General features: G+C 35.7%; 1 protein-coding gene across 7 annotated transcripts in view; it reads right to left on the reverse strand.

The window, feature by feature from the left end:
- The window catches only part of OSBPL8 (oxysterol binding protein like 8), an 80,847-nt gene that overhangs the window by 8,897 nt on the left and 48,602 nt on the right, over nt 1-23,348 (reverse strand). For all 7 annotated transcript variants that reach the window (XM_060777426.2, XM_060777425.2, XM_060777430.2 and 4 more), the window contains 15 exons: nt 19,589-19,684; nt 18,130-18,231; nt 16,591-16,794; nt 14,067-14,151; nt 11,355-11,523; nt 9,426-9,651; nt 8,473-8,657; nt 8,047-8,128; nt 6,835-6,933; nt 5,805-5,901; nt 5,492-5,590; nt 3,771-3,868; nt 3,003-3,092; nt 985-1,121; nt 224-409 (listed from right to left, as the gene is read on the reverse strand). In XM_060777426.2, coding sequence (XP_060633409.2) covers nt 224-409; nt 985-1,121; nt 3,003-3,092; nt 3,771-3,868; nt 5,492-5,590; nt 5,805-5,901; nt 6,835-6,933; nt 8,047-8,128; nt 8,473-8,657; nt 9,426-9,651; nt 11,355-11,523; nt 14,067-14,151; nt 16,591-16,794; nt 18,130-18,231; nt 19,589-19,684 — 1,955 coding nt within the window. The remainder of the gene's footprint in view (nt 1-223; nt 410-984; nt 1,122-3,002; nt 3,093-3,770; nt 3,869-5,491; nt 5,591-5,804; nt 5,902-6,834; nt 6,934-8,046; nt 8,129-8,472; nt 8,658-9,425; nt 9,652-11,354; nt 11,524-14,066; nt 14,152-16,590; nt 16,795-18,129; nt 18,232-19,588; nt 19,685-23,348) is intronic.

Consider the following 23,348-nt stretch of genomic DNA (forward strand, 5'->3'; position numbering starts at 1 on the left):
AAATTGGTTTTTCTACAGTGTTAAAATAAATAAATGGGCATAAATGATACTGTGCACAATCCAAGGCAGACTTAAAACGCTTAATTATTAAATCTGCCTTGAATAACAGCCACGAAGCAGTAAGCGATTCCCCCCCTCCCCATTTGTTTGCTTGTATCTTAAAGAAAGATGTACACATATGGCCACACATGCACACGCACACACAGAGACATCTGTAACTCACTCTGCATATCTGTAAATCCATTCTCCTGTGAGTGGATCTGGCTCAAATAGTCTGCATATCCACTCTTCATCATGGGCTTTCCTTTCTTTGGCAGCTTTTCTCTGGGCTTCCTCCAAAACATATTTCTCCTGAGTTGCTTCTGATTGGTCCTTGTTGTTTATTGCTCGAGTCACATGTTGCCAAAGTCTATCAGATGAGAGCAATAAAGTTGCAAAAAATTATTTTGACTGCAATATTAGAACAGAGGTATTTGGTCATTTCTAAAAGTGTGCTATTTCATTCTGTTTTGTTGTGGAATTTAGGGTGATTACATGTATGTTCAAATGAAATTATTCATTGGCACACAATTCCAATATCATAAAAACAGCTAATAACAATAATTTTAAAAATCAGTTTTAAGGGTTTAAACTGTTTATTTTAATACTGTTAATATTTAATTATGTTTTAATGTTTTATATTTTTAGGTTTTAAATTGTATTGTTGTTTTTACTGTAGGTCGCTTTGAGTCCCCTTTTTAGAGAGAAAAAGTGTGGTACAAATAACAATACAAAAATCAATGTAATACACTAAGAAAAAGACTAATGCATTAAAACATGTTAACTGTCACAATTAAGAAGTCTCTTTCTCTAGTTTGCTAGAGGTAAGTGATCAAATTTCTACATTCTTTTGATAGAACATGACTTCCATTCTCCACTTTTCTGCTTCAGCCATTAACAAAATGCTTCTTGCTGTGCGCTAATACAAGTTAAGAAGGAACTTACTTCTCTGACTCAAAGTCACCTTGCTCCTCAAACCTCACCATGTGTCTTCTTAATCTGCATTGCCTGATTTCAGGTGTTGGATTCCAGAATGTCGCTGAAATGCTTGTCTTTTTGTCTCTAATATAAACTTCACTGTCCTGTAATGTTTAACATATTGGATTACTTGAATACTCAAACAGTAAACAATTTTTACTGAATCAATAAGAACAAATGTTTCCTTCAGAAAGACTCTTTTTGCAACCCAGAAGGTTGCTGTGCCAGTTTGGCTAGGGCAGCAGAAAGTCACATCTGAAAATAGATCTTATTTCAAGAGCAAGGACTTGACTTAAGGGAATGGGTAGATTCAGTTTCAGTTGTGCACTGATGTTTGGTAAAATATCAGCATTTCTAGTCTTTTGCCAACTGACCATTAGTAGGATTTTGCCTTCTCCCTCTAATCAGTTTCTACCTCCACAAATGAAATTTTCCTGATATCCTGTCCACCCTCTTGTGCCTTTCCAGACCATTCTGCTACAATGCAACAATTTCATCTGTTTTACATTTGTAAGAATTTCAGGCAGGACATTCCTACATAATACACTAGCCATGGCTGCACAGTATGTTGTAATAATTCCTAACAAAACTCTGCTCAGATTTATCATGGAAAGGGCAAACTATTGATTAATGGGTTGTTATGCGTTTTCCGGGCTGTATGGCCATGTTCCAGAAGCATTCTCTCCTGACCTTTTGCCCACATCTATGGCAGGCATCCTCAGAGGTTGTGAGGTTTGTTGGAAACAAGGCCAGTAGGGTTTATATATTGATTAATGTTTTCTAATACTTTCATTGCCTGAAATTCAGATTGCAATAATAATTAAGGGGCAGGCTGCTGGGGAAGTGTGGGTGGGATTTCGGGGGGGGGGGGAGGTAAATAAAGTTAATAATCATCATCTTTGGCTGTATTAGCATGGGACTGAGAAACTGCTACAAGCTGTTACCTGCTTGTGAACCTCATTAATCAGCCATGATTTAACGAATCATTAGTGAACGTTTCACTTCAAAGTGAGTGGAGCAAAACCTATTATTTGTTCTTTTCACTTCATACTCATTTTACTAACTGCCTCTCTTTGGGCTCTTATGACTCAACTCTTATCCTATTTGCCCTCTCTTCCATACTACTAAAGCACATTTCCACACTTTTTTTCTTTACAAAGAATGAAACAGTTTACAAATGTATGGAAATTTTGTGCTTTGGTGTCCCAATAGAAGTCAATAATTTTTGGATCTGAAGGTGTTACAAGAAACATGATTATCATAGAAAATAACAGAGCAATGGCTTCAAACTACAGGAAAGGAGATTCCAACTGAACATTAGAAAGAACTTCCTAACTGTGAGAGGTGTTCAGCAGTGGAACTCTCTGCCCCGGACTGTAGTGGAGGCTCCTTTTTTGGAGGCTTTTAAACAGAGCCTGGATGGCCATCTGTCGGGGGTGCTTTGAATGCGATTTTCCTGCTTCTTGGCAGGGGGTTGGACTGGATGGTTCACAAGATCTCTTCCAACTCTGTGATTCTATGATTCTGTATATCAAGTTAAGCTCTCTTCTCTCTTATTACATGTCCTGATATCAGCCTACTTTGGGGTTGGATTTTACGGCCTTCTCCGTGCATTGTTACAAAATATGAGGCGCAGTTTTGGGTAGCAGATAGGGTATAAATAAAGTATAAAATAAATTTCAGTCCCTTTTTGTAGATTTGTGAGAACATGAGGAAACTGGTAGAAGCATTCCTGCTCAACATATCCAGCTAGACATACATAAGTATGCAGTTGCCACTTAAGAGGTGATAGTCTGTATTTTAGATTTCTGAAAACACATCACGAAATATTTAAATTCCAACATGATTGCAAGTGATCATTATGGAAACCAGAAGGATGTACAATGGATACTAGCAAAAAATGTTGCAATGCATCTAAATGTAAAACCATATTTTATACATCTGACCAATATTTGACAAAAAATTAACATAATTGTACAACTTACCCAGTGGCCTTCTAGGGTAGCTAGAACTTCTTTTCCCAGTTTAATTTTTCCCATTATTTGATTAACGTTGTCATTGTTGCCTAAAAAGGGCTATTGAAGATAATAAAAATTGTTTAAGTTGCATAGCACTTCAGTTCTTTAGAAAACATCACTAACTGCTAGAGTTCTGAAATCTCAGCCAAAATTATTTAAATGTTTTCTGTTGAAGCTGCTTAAAATCAACCACAGAAAAATATTTGGCAAAAATTAAGCTGGGCATGACAGCTTTCATGAAAAGGGCAAAGTAAGGTCCCACATCTAGAGTAACCTCGTGTGGTAGTGCTTCCAAGTTATAGCCTAGGTTCAGAGTTGTGCTCAAAATTTTTAGGCACTGGAGAAGTGCAGAGAGTGGCAGTTTTTTATGAAGTCTGTCTTCCTTTTCAAATCTTTCAAAAGACCGTCCAGAAAAACATGGAAGATACTAAGGAGGAAGGAGGAATCAAAATCACCACAGCATCTTTTTCTTCTGGAGAAGAGCTTCAGTAGGACTATGATTCCCTCAGAGAACAGAGAGCACACTTCTGTTTGTGGGAGGGCAAGTCCAGATATGTCTTCCGGCATTTTTTATTATGAGCAGAAACATAATTTACTATTCAGCAAAACTGTAACATTAGTTAATTTTCATGCTCATAAAACTAATAAATGAATTGGTTAAAAACATAGCAATCTGAACACGTGTTTTCAAAAAATATAATCGCTCATTTCCCTCCAATATGTCCACTAACTAACCTTTAGTTTGAATTCAAGTGCTGCACTGTATCCCGTTTTCTCACATGCGATGTTAACAGTTCCTCCTAGCTCTAAAGTCATTGTACCATAGAGAATTCCTGTAAGAAGCAGAAACAGTTTTGTTTCTAGTTTTGTTACAATTTCATCAGGTGCTTTCAACTTCTACATATAACCAAAAAGTACACAGAACAACTCAAGCCGTTCTGTTACAATTAAGGACAGAATATTTAATTGATTATAAAAGCACGAGGGCAGGGAAAATATAACACAAAGTCTGCATTCATAGAAAAGGAAGTACACTACCAGTGGGCAAACAGTGAATAGTTATTGACCAGCAGAGGGGACACAACTCTAAGTGATAAAATCTGTTGTTGTTGTTGTTAGCTGCTATCAAGTCGGCTTCCTACAAATATGCAAATCCTTAAAAGTTGGAACTTTAATTCTGACTGGGCAGCAAGGATGTTGCTTTCAAAGTCCACAGAAACTTGCAGATCATTTGATTTTAAAAAGTAAATACTAATGTCTCAGGAGAGAATGATCATGAAAAGGCTATATCCCAAAAGATAATTTATACGTTGTCTTATATTCTCTGCCTTTTATATTTTCATACATGCATAACTAGTCCACCCTCCTGTAAGTCCTCTTCCACTGCAACTTCTCTAATACCCACTGAATGTCTTCTAAACGTCCCATCAGTGTTCATAGTTCAAAACGTCCCACAGCTATCTATTTCTCTTCAAGACTTGAAGCCTAAGCCCTTTTAAAGAAGATGTAGACAATTCAGTTGGGGTTTGTAGATAGGATTCAAGTAATTTACTTGGTATATTCTCCATTAGTCAGTACAACAAGAAATACAGGTCACACTCTAAGGACAAGCTGACTTTAATACAGAACTCTGTATTTATTGGAAAACCTTTGCATATTGGAGTCAAGATCCAACACTGACACATCTGCAGATTGAAAATGAATATATTTGCCACATTAGCAAAGGACCAACTTCCCATTAAAAGAACCATTGTTGTTGTCATTATCGTTATCATTATTATTACTACTATTGCTAAATCTGGATCCTCGGGTAAAGTAGGCTGTCCTCCTCTACTGATCACATATACTGTAGTCAGTCTTTTAGGAATAAAGTTGGTTTTTATTTAAAGTTGAGAACTAACCCCCTCCAATTATTTAAACTAGTAAACAATGTTGCAAAATGCAGTGCCTCCAAAAACAAGAGTATATGTTAATGAATGTTTGTTAAATAAAATGAGAGGGCAGTAAAAATAATTTGGATCAGGCACCAGTTTCTAAAATGAATGGAGTAATTCCTTTGTATATTTATTTATTATTTAAACTTATATGCCGCCACTCCCCTGGGGCTCGGAGCGGCTTACAAGATGCAGCTGACAAAAATTTAAGAAATATGCTTCTCACAAAAGACAGAAAAACCTAACTACTATTTTTGTCCCTAGACCTTGGGAGACAGTGGAGATTTCTCTCAATTGAAATGCAGTCTGAATACGAAAAGAGCAGAAATTTCACTTCACAATTTCACAACGTCACAATTATTATCTTATCAACCCCTTTAGATAAGTCAGAACAGATTCTAACTCTTTCCTTAGCCCCCTGAGATTGTCAGAGGAATGGGGGAATTGCTAGCAACAATGGACAGAGGTTTGGCTACTTAAGTCAAGTTCTTCCTTACAAATTCCTGGAAAACAAACATATACCTTTGCAATGTGCATATGGCATGGACATTATATATTCCTCTCCTCTATTTAGGAAAAGAAGTCGCCCTTCCCCATCCAGAATGGCAGATAATGAGTTTCCTGAAAAAAACAATAAAATGGTAGATTCAAACAAACATATCTCAAAAAATGAACTAGATTTCTATGAAGTGATGTTTCAATCTTAATTCCCAGCAATACATTCATAATTATTTTTATTCTGCTTCCTATACAGATTTATCCTGCAAAAGTAACAATTAAATAGAGAATACTCTCATCGACAATGAAAAAAAATTGAGAGTTTTATCAAACTCACCATAAAACCTGGATTTGGCCAAAATATTTCCACTAAGGCAAAATCCATCCTTTCGATTGCTTACATAAAAGGCAGATATGGGAGGATGATGAGATACCTGTCAAAAAGGAATAAAGCAAGTCTTGTTAGAAACAAGCAAAAGAGTTAAGAATCTTTTTTTTCTTAACTTTTATGGAAATGTGTAGCTATTCCAATACATCTAGGAATTTCTGATTACAGAATGTAGGGATGTAAAGTGTGATGTGTAAGAAAGTTATATCCAAACACTTCTCAAACTACTGTACATGGGTCAGTTCTCAATACACAGCCTATATATACAGTCACATGGCTCCTGCCTTCAGATGGTTAAATCTTACCACATTTGCTCATGACAGAAGTCAAGAGCCTCTTCATACCAAACTGAGTACCACTAGACACATTTCAACAATTTTGCTGAGAAATTTGTATTTACATTGGAAAAAATATCCACAATGCCACATGAAATACTTTGAAACCACTGGTTAACTAAGTAAATGTGTGACTAGTATAGTCATAAACCCACATTTGCTAACAGAATGTGAAATGTGGCAGTCATGTTGCTTATTCTTGTTCAATTGCAGCCCAGTCTATTAATTTCCCTTTTGCAATCCATCAGTTATAATAAAATATGTAGTATTTAATATGTTCAATATGTTCTTTGTAAGCAAATAAATAAATGAGGGCTTAATTCATCAGTCTGTTTAAAGCAGTTTTCTCCGCTTCAGCTCACTTTGTTTTGCAGCTTGCCTTAGGAAAAGTAATATTTATAAATTGATTTAAAAATGTTGTGAATGACAGGAAAACCCAAAAAGAAATGGCAAGGAGAAGATTAAATCAATCCCAGAATGGAGCAGGAAAGGAAATAAATATAACACATGGATCGTACTAAATTATTATGCCAAATTCTTCTTTAGAGTTTACTGATTTGGCAACATTGCAAGCAAATATAAAATATGGAAGAAATGAAGAAGGCTATTTAAAAAACAGACTTATGTCATATTGTAGGTAATACCTGTTCAGCTATATAAAAAGTCTTGCTATTGGTCTTTGGATGAACCCACATGCAACGGAAGGTCTCACCAAGTATAGGATTGTAGGGTTTTTTAAGCCCCTGAAAAGAAAAATACATGTTTATATATGCCATTTATAATTTCAAAAATCTCATCCAAATGTCCAAAGGATCTGTTTTCAAACATTCTACAACTGGGAGTCCAAGAACGATGTTATATTTCATGGTTTGGCATGAACAAGCAGGAGGTAACTTCTTTACCTATTTTGTAAAACAATAAGGTTGCAAAGAGGTCATGTGAGACAATCCACATTGTAGATAAAGGGTATGGCTGTATTAAAGATCAACCCAGAATGTACCTAACAGTTACAACAAGGATCTGAATCACATGGCTACTCAGATATTGTTGGACTGCAGTTCTTGCCATTCCTTACTACTGGATATGCTACCTAAGACCACTGCAACTTGTATCTCAACATTTCTCATCCCTGACTTACAAAAACAATGCATGGTTCTACTTGACCAGACTTTACTGCATGAAGTGACCATGATTAAATAACTCCTGGGAAGAAACAACTCTTTTTGTATGGTACCAAAAAGTGGTGGGCCAAAAGGAAGGCACTACAATGTCCAAATTTAAGGTGTTTTTTTAAAAGAAAAATAAACCCTCTGATATATACTGGCCAATTGAAACCTTTTGTAACAATAGCTTTATTTATTTATTTATCATGTCAGAAGCGAGTTGAAGGTAGCTGGGGAAATGAATTATTTGATTGTTATGAAAATAAATTAAGTATTCATTTCTAACTTTTATAATCTTTTCATACATTATGTGGAAAAAAATAAATTCTGGTTAGAAAGCTCTAAAAATTAATAGAATCATAGAATAATAGAGTTGGTAAAGACCACATGGGCCATCTAGTCCAAATCATATAGCAGTTTGCAAAGTCAGTTTGACTCCAAATGCATTGCATTTTTAGCCATTCCAACACAATAGATCTGATGCTGAACTTTAAAATAACCACAACCAAATAAAGAAAGAAAAAATTAGACAAAGAAAAACAATTTTAAAATAGATTTTTCACTAGATTTAGGATGATTGGGCAAGGATGGACATTTCATATAGCCCACCATACAGCAGATATTATAATCTGATTATTATTTTTTCCACCACCATGGGGTTATGTTTGACTCAAAAAGTATTCAATGTGTTACCTTTGGCTTTTTGTAGAATCCTGACAAATACCATTTCACAACTTGTTTCATACGATTGTAAGCATTCTCTTCAAGGGCAGCTCTAGAATGAGATTCAACAAATTTGTGATATACATTTAAGTAAACACTGATCAATCTTTGTCACGTCATATAAGGCTTTGTATTCTAAAAGAAGTCAACTACAGGTAAATAATGTATTTCTCTAGACATACACAAAAACGACCACTGAGCTTGGCCTACCCAGAAGGTGGTGCTGGAATTAAGACAATACCTATGTATCACCCTGCGACGTGATTTACAGCAGGATATAAATATACAAAATAAGCATCTAATGGTTTTATAGATTGGTAAGGAACAATGCTTTCCATCTTATTTTTATGAAGAAATTACATTTTTATTTATATAAGAAGAATAAAATAAACTCACTCAGATAAGAAGTCCGCATGATAGTAGTAATCAGAAAGTTTGTCCAAGAATGAACGTGTTTCCAAAATAAATGTAGGAAGCACCACTTTAGAGAGATCCATTCCCGGGCGTACTTGTTTCAATAGTGTCCAGATCAAACTCTTATTCTCTTCTGATACTGTTTCTGTTTGAGAAGCTTCTCCTGCCTTCATCAAATACAAATCAGAATGTAGGAAGACCTGAACACTGATTTAGCTTATGCATTTCTGAAAAATATCTGGCTTGACACAAAATTATTTTCATACAACCTCTCATTTGTTTAAGAATTAAATGTAGGTAAATTTTGGATGGCTCTTTAGAGACATTTTTTCAACTTATTTGTCTAACACAGACTTCTTTAAAATAAACAGTCCTCAGTATTAAACTTGATTGAGCAAAGGACAACATATAAGATGTGAAACACTTTACTCATTATTACTTGAGGAAAATATTCATGAGATGGTAGATGAACATCAATGGCCTGCAATAATCTGACAACTCCCAGATGAACAACTAGTTTCAGCTTTCTGCTTGTCTTTTTTTTAAATTGCTCTGGTGATGTTTTTGGTTCTGATTAGAGCTATTGTTCTATTAATTCACCTTTGTGCTGCTAAACTAAAATTTCATGGTACTCAAACTGACTCTACATTTGTAATTGTCATGTTCTTTCTAGCACTTTATCAGCACAACTTCTAATAGTTCTATTTGCTTTGTACGGAGTTGGCTTACATTTAGCTATACACTGACAACTTATTGAAATTCTGAAACTGTTGACCATAAGAGTATACGAAGACAATAAAAATAACCATCTACACAAGACAAAACTATTTTACAATTCAATTACAGTCAAACTGACACTCTCATACTCTTTCCAGTTTGCTTCCAATTTAGTTAAAATAATATATCCATTACAATTATATAAAATGCTTTTTTACCTCACCAAGTTCTTCATGTGCTTCTTCTATATATGTTGTTTCCCTGATATGATCAGGTTCAGGGTCAATGTATGAGTCGTCCTGCCGCTCTGATGTGTCAGAGTCGCTTTCTCCGAGGGCATCATTATCTGATTCATCACGATCATGATCATTTTCTCTATCCGATTTATCGGAATAGAGATCTGGATCTTTAAAGTGATGCCTTTCAATTTCACTATCGTTTAAACTAGATGGGGAGGGAGACAGAAAAGTTTCAATTATGGTGTTTCTTTGCTTCCATTATGTAATTTACTAAATAAGAAAATGTATGATAACCATTGTACTCAACTAATAGCTTTTTTATATTCTCAATTCAATAAACAAACCACAATGAAGCTAAATTTATGGACTTTCCATCTTTTCATGGTTTTTAAGGAGAAAAGTTGTCAACAAGGAATTAACAGGACAGAATAATTGTTACATTTGATTGGGTTAACTCAAAATTAACTGATGCAGATTCATTTCTAAATCTTAATACATATTTATCCGTATCTTGTTTCTGGCATCTTTATTTTTTTAAATCTATTTATATTCCTTAGCTCTATAGCATACCTTATCTCAGGGAGTGTATCTTCTCCAACGGACTGAGGAGAAGAGTCCATAATTTTCAAAGCTCACAGTATTTTAATATACATTTGGTTTATATATGCACACTCACACATATCTATATGTACATGGGTAGTGATCTTATGAATAATATACTAGTTTGTCAGTTAAACCTGAGATAGAGTTTAGTATAAAAAATACAGTATTTCTTCCAAAATACATCAACACAAGTTAAAATGGAAGTATTCATAAAGCCATAATATGGCCTGTAAAGAGATCTCTTTGACAATTGTAATTGAGAGCTACAATCATAATGTCGGCCCTTTATTACTTCAAGCCAATGGTAAATATTGGCATTATGACACATGGTTAACTCAACCAATCACCACTCTCTAAATTTGCTGCAGCTGTACTGACTGAAACAGAACAATGCATTATGTGTGGCTGTTTTGTGTCTCAGCAGTTTTTCTTCATAGCCTTCTTGATTGAGTAGTAAAATAAAGAAAGCAATAAAACATTGTATTCTTCATGTAAGTCGTTAATCAAGATGGCCAAAGCAATCTCAGCGACCCCAGAGGCACTCGAAGTGGCCAGCTTCTGGTCAAAGGAAATTTAGTATAATGCTAAGTTTGTAACTTTGTGGTTTTTCTATACATTTTAACTGTATTCTCAATTCGTTTCTGACACAATAAATAAAAATAAAAATCTCAGTGCTAAAACTGAATGAAATGTATCTAGACACCCAACTTCTGTAGTGATATTTGGAACTGTATAAGTACCTATCACAGCAACTTGCCCAAGAAGGATTATTAGCACCCCCTATTCCCATTTATAGACTGTTGAAAATGTACCAGAAAGAAAGAAACGTAATGTGAGAACAAACATAGCTTGAGTAATTAGTTGAATTATGTCCATGTTTCAGTTGTTCTTTGGTTTCCTTTGAAAAAAAAAACTGCAACAGACACACATGAAGCTTAAAACAACAGGACACAGTGGCTATATGGGTGAAAACTCTGAAGCAGCCCACTACAATACAGCAGCAGCAACAAAACCAAGGCCTTTTAACCACTTCTCCACCTTTCTCTTCCTGATTGTTCTGTTTCTTCCCCTCAGATGCAAAAAATGATCAGGCATGCTGTAAACCACCAATAAAGACCCTTGTCTTGCCATCAACCTTAGAAAACTTCTTGGTTGCTTCTTGGGCCAGACACTTTATAAGGGAAGGAAGATGGCTGGTTGGAGTAGTGGCTACTGTTGGTGCTTTGCATCACACACTCCTTCCTTGAAAACAATTCTAAAGAGACATCAATGTCAAGTAATGAAACAAACATTTAGCTGACTTACGGAAAGCTTTCACTACTATGCACGTTGTTTGCACGCAGCAGGCCATAGAAAGACACATGTGCACCATCTGCTAAGTTGGGTTCATGCTCTTTACCTTCTCTAATCATTGTACGCTTGAGCAAGCTTGAGCATTTCAAAGCCAGTTCCAGGGCATCCATCCAACATCTACCTAAAAATAAATGAGAATATTTATATACCTCTCATATCAGCAAAATTACAAATGAAAGATGTTAGAAGGTCTCCAACTTATATGTTTGTAGCTTTAAAGCACAGAACTAGAATTTTAGATATCTCATTTCAAATCCAGAAAAGATGACATGTGCTTGTGGGAAATTATTTAAATGGATCTCTTTAAACCCCAACTCTCATCTTCTGTACTCAAAGACTGCATTTTTTTCAATGAGATGTATTTTCATGCAACTATACATGGGGATGCATCTCTTGCTTCTGATTTTCCAAAACACAAGGCACTGGAATAAATTCTTTTATTTATACATATACACACAGTAGCCTCTCAGTTAATCAAATTCAAGCAGCCCAAATGGCAAACATGTGTAACTAAAATTGTGTCTTAAATATCTTCCAATCCCATGGGTTCTAGTTAACTGAGCGTCTACTGTTTTTGGATTAAACTAGAGGAGAGGAGGCTTCTTAAGGAAAGACACTGGACTACTCTAATATTTTAAAGCTATGCCTGAATAGTTCATTAGTTTTAGTAGCTACTAAATTCAACCAAAACCCACCTACTTACCATTGCTCAGGAATAAACCTTTATGCTTACAATGACACTACCGGGAAAAGTTAGTTCAATCCATTTCAATAGGCCTATTAATGACTAAATCTGTAGCCAACATAATGTCTAATAACTAAGATTTGAAAGAATGATCTGGTTAGGTCATGCTGGAAACTAAATTTGTAATTTTAGCGCAATAATTAGCAGGCAGTATCTGAAAGGTTGTCTGTATCTGTATATGTACCTGATTCACCACGACCCACCCCAGTTTCTACGCAGAAGGCTAGCCCCTTATATCTCATATTCTTGGAAATTTTAATATCAGAGAGCCAAATGCAAAAATAGTATTAGGTAAAAAAAGAAAAATCAAGGAACACCTCCCAAGATAGTGGATGCTATTGTACATTCTTTCTGGGATTCTGTATAGATGTATACATAATGAATTAATTATTCAAATGCACTCTTTTAAAAATGGGTACAGAAATCCTAGTTGCTATGCCCACCTTTCCCAACACCCAGACAGGCTTTGGGGAAGGCGCAGCATTGGGTAATGTTCTTGTCCTTTCTTTATTGCACCTCCCAAACCATTTATTTTGCACTGCTGCAATAGGAGGCATTTAGATCAAACATAGGACATATTTAAATCATTTCCTAGGGAAAGTGCAAATGTTTACTTGCATTGCGATAAGGTCAGTGAGCTCAGTGACTCTGGATCCTCTTTCTCCTTCCCTGAAGAAGCGAAGGGCATGGATTTTTCCCATGTTAACATGGGAACTGAAATGCAATCTCTTTATAAGGTCAAATGCAAAGCTCTGATAATCCGGACTGCATCTCCAGCATCTAATTTCTGTGTGTCTTCCAAATTTGGGACTACAGGGTTGTATAGTGAGCCTTTGATATTCACTATGGTTTGATTGTAGGAATCCCTGTAGATACCAAAATCCATAACTGCTCAGTCACATTCTATACAATGGCATTGTAAACTGGTATCTCTTATATAAATATAAAATGACTAAATCAACATTTACTTTTTGGATTTTTTGGGATATCTTCAAGCATGGATGGTTGATTCTGCGGATATAGAACCTGTGGGTATGGAGAGCCAACTATACTGTAAAAACAGAACTATACACCAAAACACTGTTCCTTTTAAGATACCTCATTGATTAGTTTAATTTTGCAGCCCTCACAGCTCTGACATTTGTAACTTTTCCATTATTTTATAAATAATTTTGATGAATTTTGTTTGCTTAAAATCCTGAGTTAACTTAAAAATCAATTTAGCAGTTTACTAAAATTGCTGTTCTAAGAAGGCAAATGAAAATATAGCTGTATTCCTCCACCAGAATCTCATGCAAAGATTTCCATGATTCAATCAATCATGATGAAAAACCTTGCAATATTTCATTGTCTTTGTTTTCTATTCTGAAAAGGGAAACTTAAAGCATAAAATCTGTAAAATACAAGCAAAGAATGCAATGGTGTTACTATTACAAACCAGTTTCTGAAATTATTTGATCACAGTGGTATTTGCAGTGCTTCCCTGACTTCTAAAGGAATTCAGGCAATATATTCCACAATTTTTTCCTGCTTCTTCATCTAATTAAAAGAGGTATGGAGCAGTTCACTTTTAGCTCTTGTGAAGAGATACACTGCCTTTAAAAAACAAACCCGGAAATCACAGTTTGAGTTCACTTCCAATTGCAGTACCTGCCATTTGGTGGCATTGCAGGCATTTGTGTGTGTGGAGTAGCAGGAAATTCATAGCTTTGGCATGCCACTGAACAGGCATTGAGAACTACATATGGCCTATAGAGCAAATATCCCTCACCTGTGATTCACAATATAGTATTTGGTGAAATCCAATGACCAGTTACATATTCAATTCTTCTACTTCTTAGTATCATTTGCTTCAATACGTTCACATTAAGAATGGCAATAAACTGATCTCAAAAGGAAATATAAATATATATATTTACCATCTGATTCTGAAGCTGCTCGGATGATCAAATAACTGCTAGGTAATGGTTGTGTTATAGAGCCAACAGCTTCCCCTTTAGGGCCCTGAAAGTACAAACAATAGTTTTACATTTATTTGAATGTATTGATCTTCAAGGATTTTATGTAAATGTTGATTATTTATATGTTTATAGCACTGTACGGTGCTTATGTGAGGCCGCCCTGAGTCCCCCTTGGGGGGAGAAGGGTGGGGTAAAAGTGCACCAAATAAATAAATAAATAAATAAATCAGATTCTCTATTATCCAACAATAACTAATGCAGTGTACTTACTAGGGAAAATTGCTATCTTTCACTAGATTATTTTTTCAAGCGTCATTTCAGTACTGTGTCTCATTTTATCCCATATACCAACCCCTTTAAAAGGTATTCGCAAGTTTTCTGAAAATACCGTAATTTAAAGTAACGAATTATCCCGGTCACATTAAGAACTCTGATTGCTCATTTATGTTGATTCAGAAAACAAAAAATGATGTTATCAAGAAAAATATTAATAACAAGAACCCCCCTGGGAAGAAGCCACCAATGTTGCCTGTATATTAGTTTCATGTAGTAACCCTTGGAAATTGGGAAACAGTTAAGCTATAGCACAAACTAGTTCAGAGAGTTGGAGCAAACCCCCTTTTCCAATAATTTCTTGTACATAAATTCCAGGTAAGTATGGGCAGGCAGAGAGTGAGTCATAACAAAATGCATGATAGAAAAACCTCAATGTATCTTTGTAGGATTCACTTATGCTTGATTCATAACATGTAACAGCAATCCTAAAACTAGAGCCTGATGCACATTGCACTACAGGGCATGCATTAAACAGTCCAATGTGATGCAAAAATGGTTTTATATTTTAAATTAGACACAATGAGTATGAAGTAATATTACTTTTCTGACAAGAAGCAAGTATTAACAATGACAGTTATAAAAATCAGCAGTGTATTACAAATCCTGCATGCTGAAATTATGCTTAATTTTAAGACTGTAGGCACAGTCTTCTCCAATCTGATGCCCTCAAGATAAGTTGTACAGTGAACCCTGTCATCACCAGAAAAAATGGTGGAAATTAAGTCTGTTTGGGGACAACAGGACTGTAGCTAAAAACAAACAGAGGACAACAGATTGGGGACAACTAGGCTAGTGCAATTCAAAGCACAAAAATGGGGGTGGGGAGAAGAAGAAAGAACCCATAACAGTGGCACAGATAAAGAACAATTGTAAAGTTCTTGAGTTTACTAATAGCATGAAGAAAAGTCAACTGTGTTCAGTGCATCTTATTATCTAGTGTAGCTTATATAGTACTATAAACCAAGGTTCCATTTGGCAATGCCTGGCCACTATTCTAGAATGAAAGCCTTATGTACTATTTAAATGAATATTTGTGCTCTTTTAAATCTGATTTTTGGCCTTAGTGGACCTCACTTTATTAGTATTTTGGCACACTGTCAAGATTATTTAGCTTTGGGTCATGTGCTTAGGCTTGCTTCATTTTTCTCCATGGCCTGTGTATGGTAATTTTCCACTTCATTTTTTTTGCTTATTATATTTAATTGCCTATTTATGAGGTATGCTTATTTTAAAGCTGATTACTCTCAAAGCCACCTTGTAGATGAAGACATATTAAATGAAAATGAAAGGGCTAAATCCAAGCTTCACTTTATCTATTAATAATAATGGCTGAGACCCTGCAACTTCAGACAGAAATTATAATAATGTCCTAATGGAGCCATCCTTGTTCAGCTTGGCCGTGCCCCAACTGAAGGGGTTCCAAGTTGCTGGAGATAATGTCATTTAAGGAAGCTTTAAACTTACTTGTACCCAAACCCAGCCTCTACTTTATCTCAGCCATAAGACTGTTTTATAAGGATGTTTGTTACTATGTTTTGTGTTTATTTAATTTTATTGTGTTTTGTTTTTATCTGTATTCCGACTTGTCCCTTTGTAAGCTGCCCCAAGTCCCCTTGGGGAGACAGTGGCGGGGTATAAAAATAAAGTTGTTGTTGTTGTTATGCGTATTGTGTAATCTGGAGTTGTTTTGTATTGCACCTCTTTACACCTAAAGTTTAAAATACTTCGCATTATCATTCAATATTCATCCTTGATAGACCATGCAAATTGGTCCCAGTCTGGACGCTAAAACATTGACAATGGAAGTATTTTCACACTTGCTGAAATAAAGAGGTTGTGTTAACCAGTGATTTGAATTAATGTACAACAGCTTTCTCCTGCAAGTTTCATTTGTTTCAACAGATTCCCAGACAACCCACACAAGATGATTTTTTCCTCTTTCAATATCTCCAGCTACCCAAAACAGTATTGTTCAGGATACTAGGATTTGAGGGGGGAAAGTAAGCTTAACAGAGGTGTAGCTCTGTTGGACTAATCTATGTCAAATGAAAACACTCTGAGATCATTAATATTTAAAGGCGCAGAAAGGTTTAGCATGTCATCAGGATAATGTTCTATTCAGCATTAGGGGGACATATTCACTTACCTTAACAGCCCAGATAGATTGCTCCAAAGGATGGAAAAGTTTGAAACAAAATCCATCCTTTTTTGAAGGCCGCTCAATGAGTTCACATGCGTTCAAAAGTACTGTTCCTACCCACTGGCCATTTTTAGGAGTTTTGTAAATAAGCAGTACTCCTGGTTTCAGCACGCACCAAAGTTTGGTCCAGCTTTTCAATGTACCACGGATCTTAACAGAGAAAGAAGAGAAGATTTTAGCTCTCTTTTTTCTTAATACTGCAATTCCTCTCCTCCAAAGAACTGAAAGTATACATAACCAGTTCAGTATTATAAAATTCAATTAGGATAGTTCCAGGTTTCTTTCCACAACCAGAATATGTATTACAATCTATATATTGTTATTTGATAGATTAGTAAACTACTAAAGGATATCAAATCTAACATACCGGGATTTTTTCCCTATGAAATGAAATCATGCACAGTAACTGTATATGTATCTATCTACTCAGAAGTACAGATACTACTAGCCAAGTATAGGATTCCACTCCAAGCTAGTTTTTATGTTACATATATAAACAGAGACATAAAGCCTGCTGTTAAAGTCTCAGCTGACAGTTTGAATGTGGGATTGAAATCTGAAAGGAATCCAGGTTAGGCTGATTCCCAATCAGCAATGAGGTTCACTTGTGATCTGCAAGTAAATCACTCTCCAGGGCAGTTGTGAGAATAAAGTGTTGTCATGATGGGTAAAACTGTAACCCATTGATTAAAAATGTTGTACATTAACACATTCTCAGATTTTAATCCGTTTAAGAAAATACAGATTTTGAGGTAACAATATCTCAGGCTTAATATCTCAGGTACTTAATTTGCATTTGACCTGTTATAATCAATGACATTAAGCAGTGTTGAATTACAGTATGATCCCCATATCCACAGTGAATACATTCCTGAATTTTTGATGGAAATGCAAAACTGCAGGTGATAGGAAATCCAGAAGAAACATACTACAGAATCTCACTGGAGAACCTAAACCTAAGAACAACATATTTTTTTCAGAAATGATATGTGAAATCACAGTTACCGGTCCCATGGATTCAAAGTGTATACTGCATTTAACACCCATGTTTGTTGTACTGTGTCTTCTTGAACAAATTTACATAATTTTAATTCACTTAAATGAAGCATTCAAATTTTATGCCCTCACATATAAAAAGTGTGCATGTGTGTGTTTTTTTTTTAAAAAATCTGTTCAAAATAGTTGTATATTCATAACTTCCAATTTTCTAATATTAGAGGAACATCTTGTAATTCGCAAAATGGTAAATACAAAGGAATCATCAACCCAATTCATTACTGCAGACAGATGTAGCCATGGCAATAGCAATAAAGCAGCAACAAGGTATTCCCCTTGGCTTCTTTTCCATCAAAGACTGAGCCTTTGGGAGACAATTAATAAATCCCAGCTACAGGTAAACATAAGAAGCTATGCAAGATTTTACTATTTAATATTTTAGTAGATGAACAACTACAACTTTCACTAATATTACATACGGTTTCTGACCTTTAGCCAGTCAGCCATAACAATGACTGATGGATCTGTGATTGTACTAAGTAATTCTTTTGTAGCTCTTTTCTTCTCTTCCCTGTAATTTTTCTTTTGAACCTATAACAAACACAAAATAAATAATAGAGTAAGAATCATAATTAGAGGAAAAGAAAGTTATGAATTGACTAGACTAGAACAAACCAAAGGTCAATATATAAAAGGAACAGTAAAAGGACTAATTCTTTTGAAAAAAACAACTAACCCCACTGTTAGTGGTGCTGTTTGTCTAACAGAAGAATTATCATTTCATAATACTTATTTCTAACCAGTTTTCTATAGAAGTCTTTATATGATGGTTCTTCAACTATGTAAGCATACATCAGGAGCCCCTTTTTGTAGTGGTATTTTGCTCCCTTAGATATTCATTTAGTGCTGATGTTGCCCTCACTACAAAGGTCAAATCTAGATTTTCATCAAACCTTTTGAAAGATATAAATTATTATCTGGAAAAAAAGAGTTTTCACAGATGGTATAAACTGTTCTAAACTACTGCTTTTTGGTCCATATCCAAAACCTAAGATTTTTTATCTATCTATCTGTCTGTCTATCTATCTATTTATCTATCTACCTATTTATCAAACTAACACCTGTGATCAAGAACTGACTGAATGGGTTTCTATGCCTGAGCAGGAATTCAAATCCTGACCTCTTAAAATCCTAGTCCAAAACTTGAAAATCAACATCATACTTGTTCTCATTACTTCACATTAATTATTTATATTTTAAATTTATAATTTGTGGTTCATAGCCACTTTTCAATCCCTTTTCAAATTGGCTTTCATAATCTTACAAAATGATTCAGCATCTTGGGCTAGAAAATGCTTCTAAGTAAAGAAAACAGCTTCTGCAATTCCAAGATGAAAGGAAAACCAGACCTCAAGTGAATCTAGCATCATTTCTATAGATGTGACCCATTTTTCCTGGCATAAAGTGGCAATGACTAGTAACAGATTTATTACTTTCACCTAAACATATGATGTGCAGTAGGTTGCAAGACTGGTCCACTTTGTCTATACATAATTATTACTGAGGTGATAAAGTCATTTGTAGGCTACCTTGTACCATTTGGATGGAAACAAGACTGCTATGATTGAATGTTTGTTTAAAGGCTGGTAGAGCCCATCAATATACTTGCTGGGTTTTACCAGTAGAGGTTATGTTGGTGGGACTGTTAAGAGTCCAACGTCATTTTGAAGGCTACAAAATGATGTCCTTAAGAAATGCACTACATTCTAGAGATACATCAAGTCCTATACAATATTTTCTAAAGATGATGACAATTGATTCAGCATTGCAACTTTTCCGATATCCTAGTGTTTTTATCTAAAGCTCTTCAAGATTTCCTATTTAGTTTCTGCCAGTTGAGTGACGCTGTTAGGAGACAGTAAGTGTGCTGTTTTGAAAAGCAACTGACCTTAAGAGACTCCTTCTTGGTGAGCTTGGTAGTTGAGGAGGTGGTGGAGGCAGCAGCAATATCCTTCTCTGACCCATTATAAAGCTTAGATTCTGACTGAAAATATACATTACACAGGAAAACAATGAGTAAAATACTACACTAGTTATTTTTTAGTCAATTAAACTACAATTAAGTGACATAAGAAAGCCAAAAGGCTTTCTACTGCACAGCTATAATGTTTATATTCATATTGTTTCATTTCATTGAGGCAGACAAGGAGTTTTAAATGGATCCCAAAACAGGTGTTTGTATGGTACTTTGCACATGCTTCTGTTTGCAAGTCTTTTTAAAATGATCTAATTTGCATAATAGAGTTCAAGATTATCAACCGAGCGCCATATGTACAAACAGACACAAGACTTCTCTGACTCACTAGCTCCAGCTCCTTCAAGGAAAATTTCTCCACACTTACTATTTGAACAATTTTCTGTATATATTACAGCTTGTTTTTAAAGATGCATTTTTCCATTTAAGGTTTTACAACACTAATTAAAAATTAACTGTACTCTATTTATCACGGAAGTGAATAAAATGTGATGTATGCGATGAAGCTCTTCAGATCCCACTAAATTTAAAGGAAAACATCTGGATTGGTTTTTTACTATTTCTTATCTGAAAATCGACCAAACTGACTGCAAACCTGAAACTAATGGAATAGTTTCTTCCCCCTTAGAGCCTCCATGTCTAAAACAACAACAACAAAAGACCACAAGCCAGTCAAAATGCCCCAGAAAGTGACGCATCACCACTGGTGCCAAAACAGGATGATGTAGCTTGCTGCAAAGCAGTGGTTCTCAACCTGTGGGTCCCCAGATGTTTTGGCCTTCAACTTGAAGAAATCCTAACATAACAGCTGATAAACTGGCTGGGATTTCTGGGAGTTATAGGCCAAAACACTTGGGGACCCACAGGTTGAGAACCACTGCTGTAAAGGATGCTCCTGCCCACAGTTCCTCACCACAAGCTTATAGCACACCAACATATGATTTTTTTTGTTGAATTGAGATAGAGTTTGATTTATTCTGCTTTCTGTTTATTGAGAGTGCGCCCCCCCCCCCCCCCAAATATTCCACTCCCACATAACAAACCATCCAATTGAGAATGGTCCCTTGACTGTGGCTGGGAGGGATGGAAAATTTCACTTCCACTAATTCAACTGCATGCAATGACTACAGTTCAAATCCTTGGCCTGAATAGTCTAAACATGATTTCATTACATGTATTTCCCACAGACTGGAAAAAAACTAGATGATAATAATAGAACGGGTAGAACCTCAGAACTCTTCTGGCAGTCAGCCATTCCTTACTAGCTGATACTGTAACCAAGTTACTAGGAACTTCTCAGTAAGCATTTGCTTACTAAAAATATACTTTGGATGAGTTACAAGGCATTTGTTTTCCCGATATCAAAACATCAGCTTGACTGACAAGAGCTTAATTAAGATATCCAGGAGCCAAACAAATCTTCCTGCTAAATAAAAGGCCAATGTTTTTCTCAAAACCACATTCAGTGTAATTTTCAAAAAAGATGCTAGCCGCTTGCTCTTTGTTACAAAACACCAGTTTAAGAAGTACTGGCTGAAAACTGTACACGTGAAGGGATCTAGGAGTCGTAACAGACCACAAGCTAAATAGTATACACGTAATGTGGCAGCTTTAAAAAGTCAATGCAATTCTAGGATACATCAGAAGGCGTGTACTGTCTGTATTGAGGAAAGTAGTAGTAATGCTCTATTCTGCTCTGGTCAGACCTTACTTGGAATACTATGTCCAGTTCTGAGCACCACACTTCAAGCAGGTATTGACAAGCTGGAACATGTCCAGAAAAGAACAACCAATATGGTCAAAAGTCTGGAAGCCAAGACCTATGAGGATCAGCTTAGGGAGATAGGTATGTTTAGCTTGGAGAAGAGAAGGTTGAGAGGGGGCATGATTGTCATGTGTAAATATTTGAAAGGATATCATATTGAAGACGGAGCCAGCTTGTTTTCTGTTCACTCCAGAGACTAGGACATGGACCAATGGATTCAAATTGCAGGAAAGGTGATTCCACCTAAATATTAGGAAGACCTTCCTAACGATCAGAGCTTTTTTTACAGGGGACTATGCTGCCCTGGAGTGGGGTCCCCCTCTCTAGAGGTTTTTAAACAGAGACTGGATGCCCTTTGTGGTCTCTTCCAATTTTATGATTCTATGAAGAATTCGAGTTCAGAGGCCTTATTTCATAAAGTTCACATATAATTTGAAGGCTCTACAATCTAAACAACACTTGTGCAAGTGAAACTTCAGTAGCAACTTCTGAGGACTCCAAAGTACCTTTCCAGGATGGGCACTGGAGGGAAGGCAATCTTGTTAAGAAATTAAGCATCCTCTTACATATAGATTTTCTGTTTGACTTTTCAAGAAAAGATGTAAACTTCATAATTCAGCAAAATAGATGTAACTGTTCCTTAAAACTATCAGCAATGCAATGCAGTAAAGTCTACAAAAATGGATACGTTATAAACCATATTAATGTTGATAGGTAAACGGTTTCCCTTGACATTAAGTCCAGTCATGTCCAACTCTGGGAGTTGGTGCTTATTTCCATTTCTAAGCCAAAGAGCCGACGTTGTCTGTAGACACCTCCAAGGTCATGGGGCTGGCATGACTGCATGGAGCACCATTACCTTCCTGCCGGAGCGATACCTATTGATCTACTCACATTTGCATGTTTTCGAACTGCTAGGTTGGCAGAAACTGGGGCTAATAGCAGGAGCTCACCCTGCTCCCTGGATTTGAACCGGCAATCTTTCAGTCAGCAAGTTCAGCAGCTCAGCGGTAACCCATTGATCCACTGGGGGCTCCTAATTAATGTTGATACACAACAATTTAAACTTCCCAAAGCATGGTTTTATTTGGATCATTCAATCTGATTTTTTTCAGGGATAAACACGTCAGGTTTTTTTTTCTACCGGTTCATAAATTGGCATTCCCTGCTTCCATAGGTTCACCAGGAAAACTTGCACAGAGGTGACCTTGATTGTTCCTCTATTAACAGGTACTGCCAGGTTTCTGTTTTCCCTTTTTGATATTGGCTGCTGAGAAAACACTTCCATACAGCTGGAGAGTCACATGTAAATCACCCATGTTTGTCATGTAAATAACCCATTTGGCAGAAGCAATCATTCTGATGGATATACAGTACTGGTGATGGAGGGAAAGGAACCAAACAATCCATGCAGCTGACAGTAGCATGAGTCATTGGCGGGATATTCAGCACAGGTTATATTAAAGCATTTTCATAGCAAAGTTGATCTTTCAAGGTTAACTATTGATGAAATTAGTTGTATGACTTTCTCCAAAAACTGGAAAGATCCCGAGTTTTTGGTTGGTCAAAGGAAAAATAGTAAAAAGACTGTCTCAGCAAAACTACATTTTAATACTGTTTACAAAATAAAGAAAAAAATCTGCTAATTTTCGGAAGCTAGCACAAAACAACTGAAAATCCTTTTTCATATCTCATGTATCACTACTGTATTAGACTATGAAGTATAAGGAAAGTCAATTTAAAAACTGAATGGAATATTTTTAAAAAATAATTATTTGAGTATTCATGGGGAAAAAGCGAACTGGAAAGAAACATTTGGGCTTAAAATATTTAACACCATGTGCCTATAATGATCTCTAAAAATAATTTTTTAAGCTGAATGAACCTAAATTAGATTTAAAAAAATCT

Source organism: Anolis sagrei, chromosome 5 (genome assembly GCF_037176765.1).
Source record: "Anolis sagrei isolate rAnoSag1 chromosome 5, rAnoSag1.mat, whole genome shotgun sequence".
Taxonomy (NCBI): Eukaryota; Metazoa; Chordata; class Lepidosauria; order Squamata; family Dactyloidae; genus Anolis; species Anolis sagrei.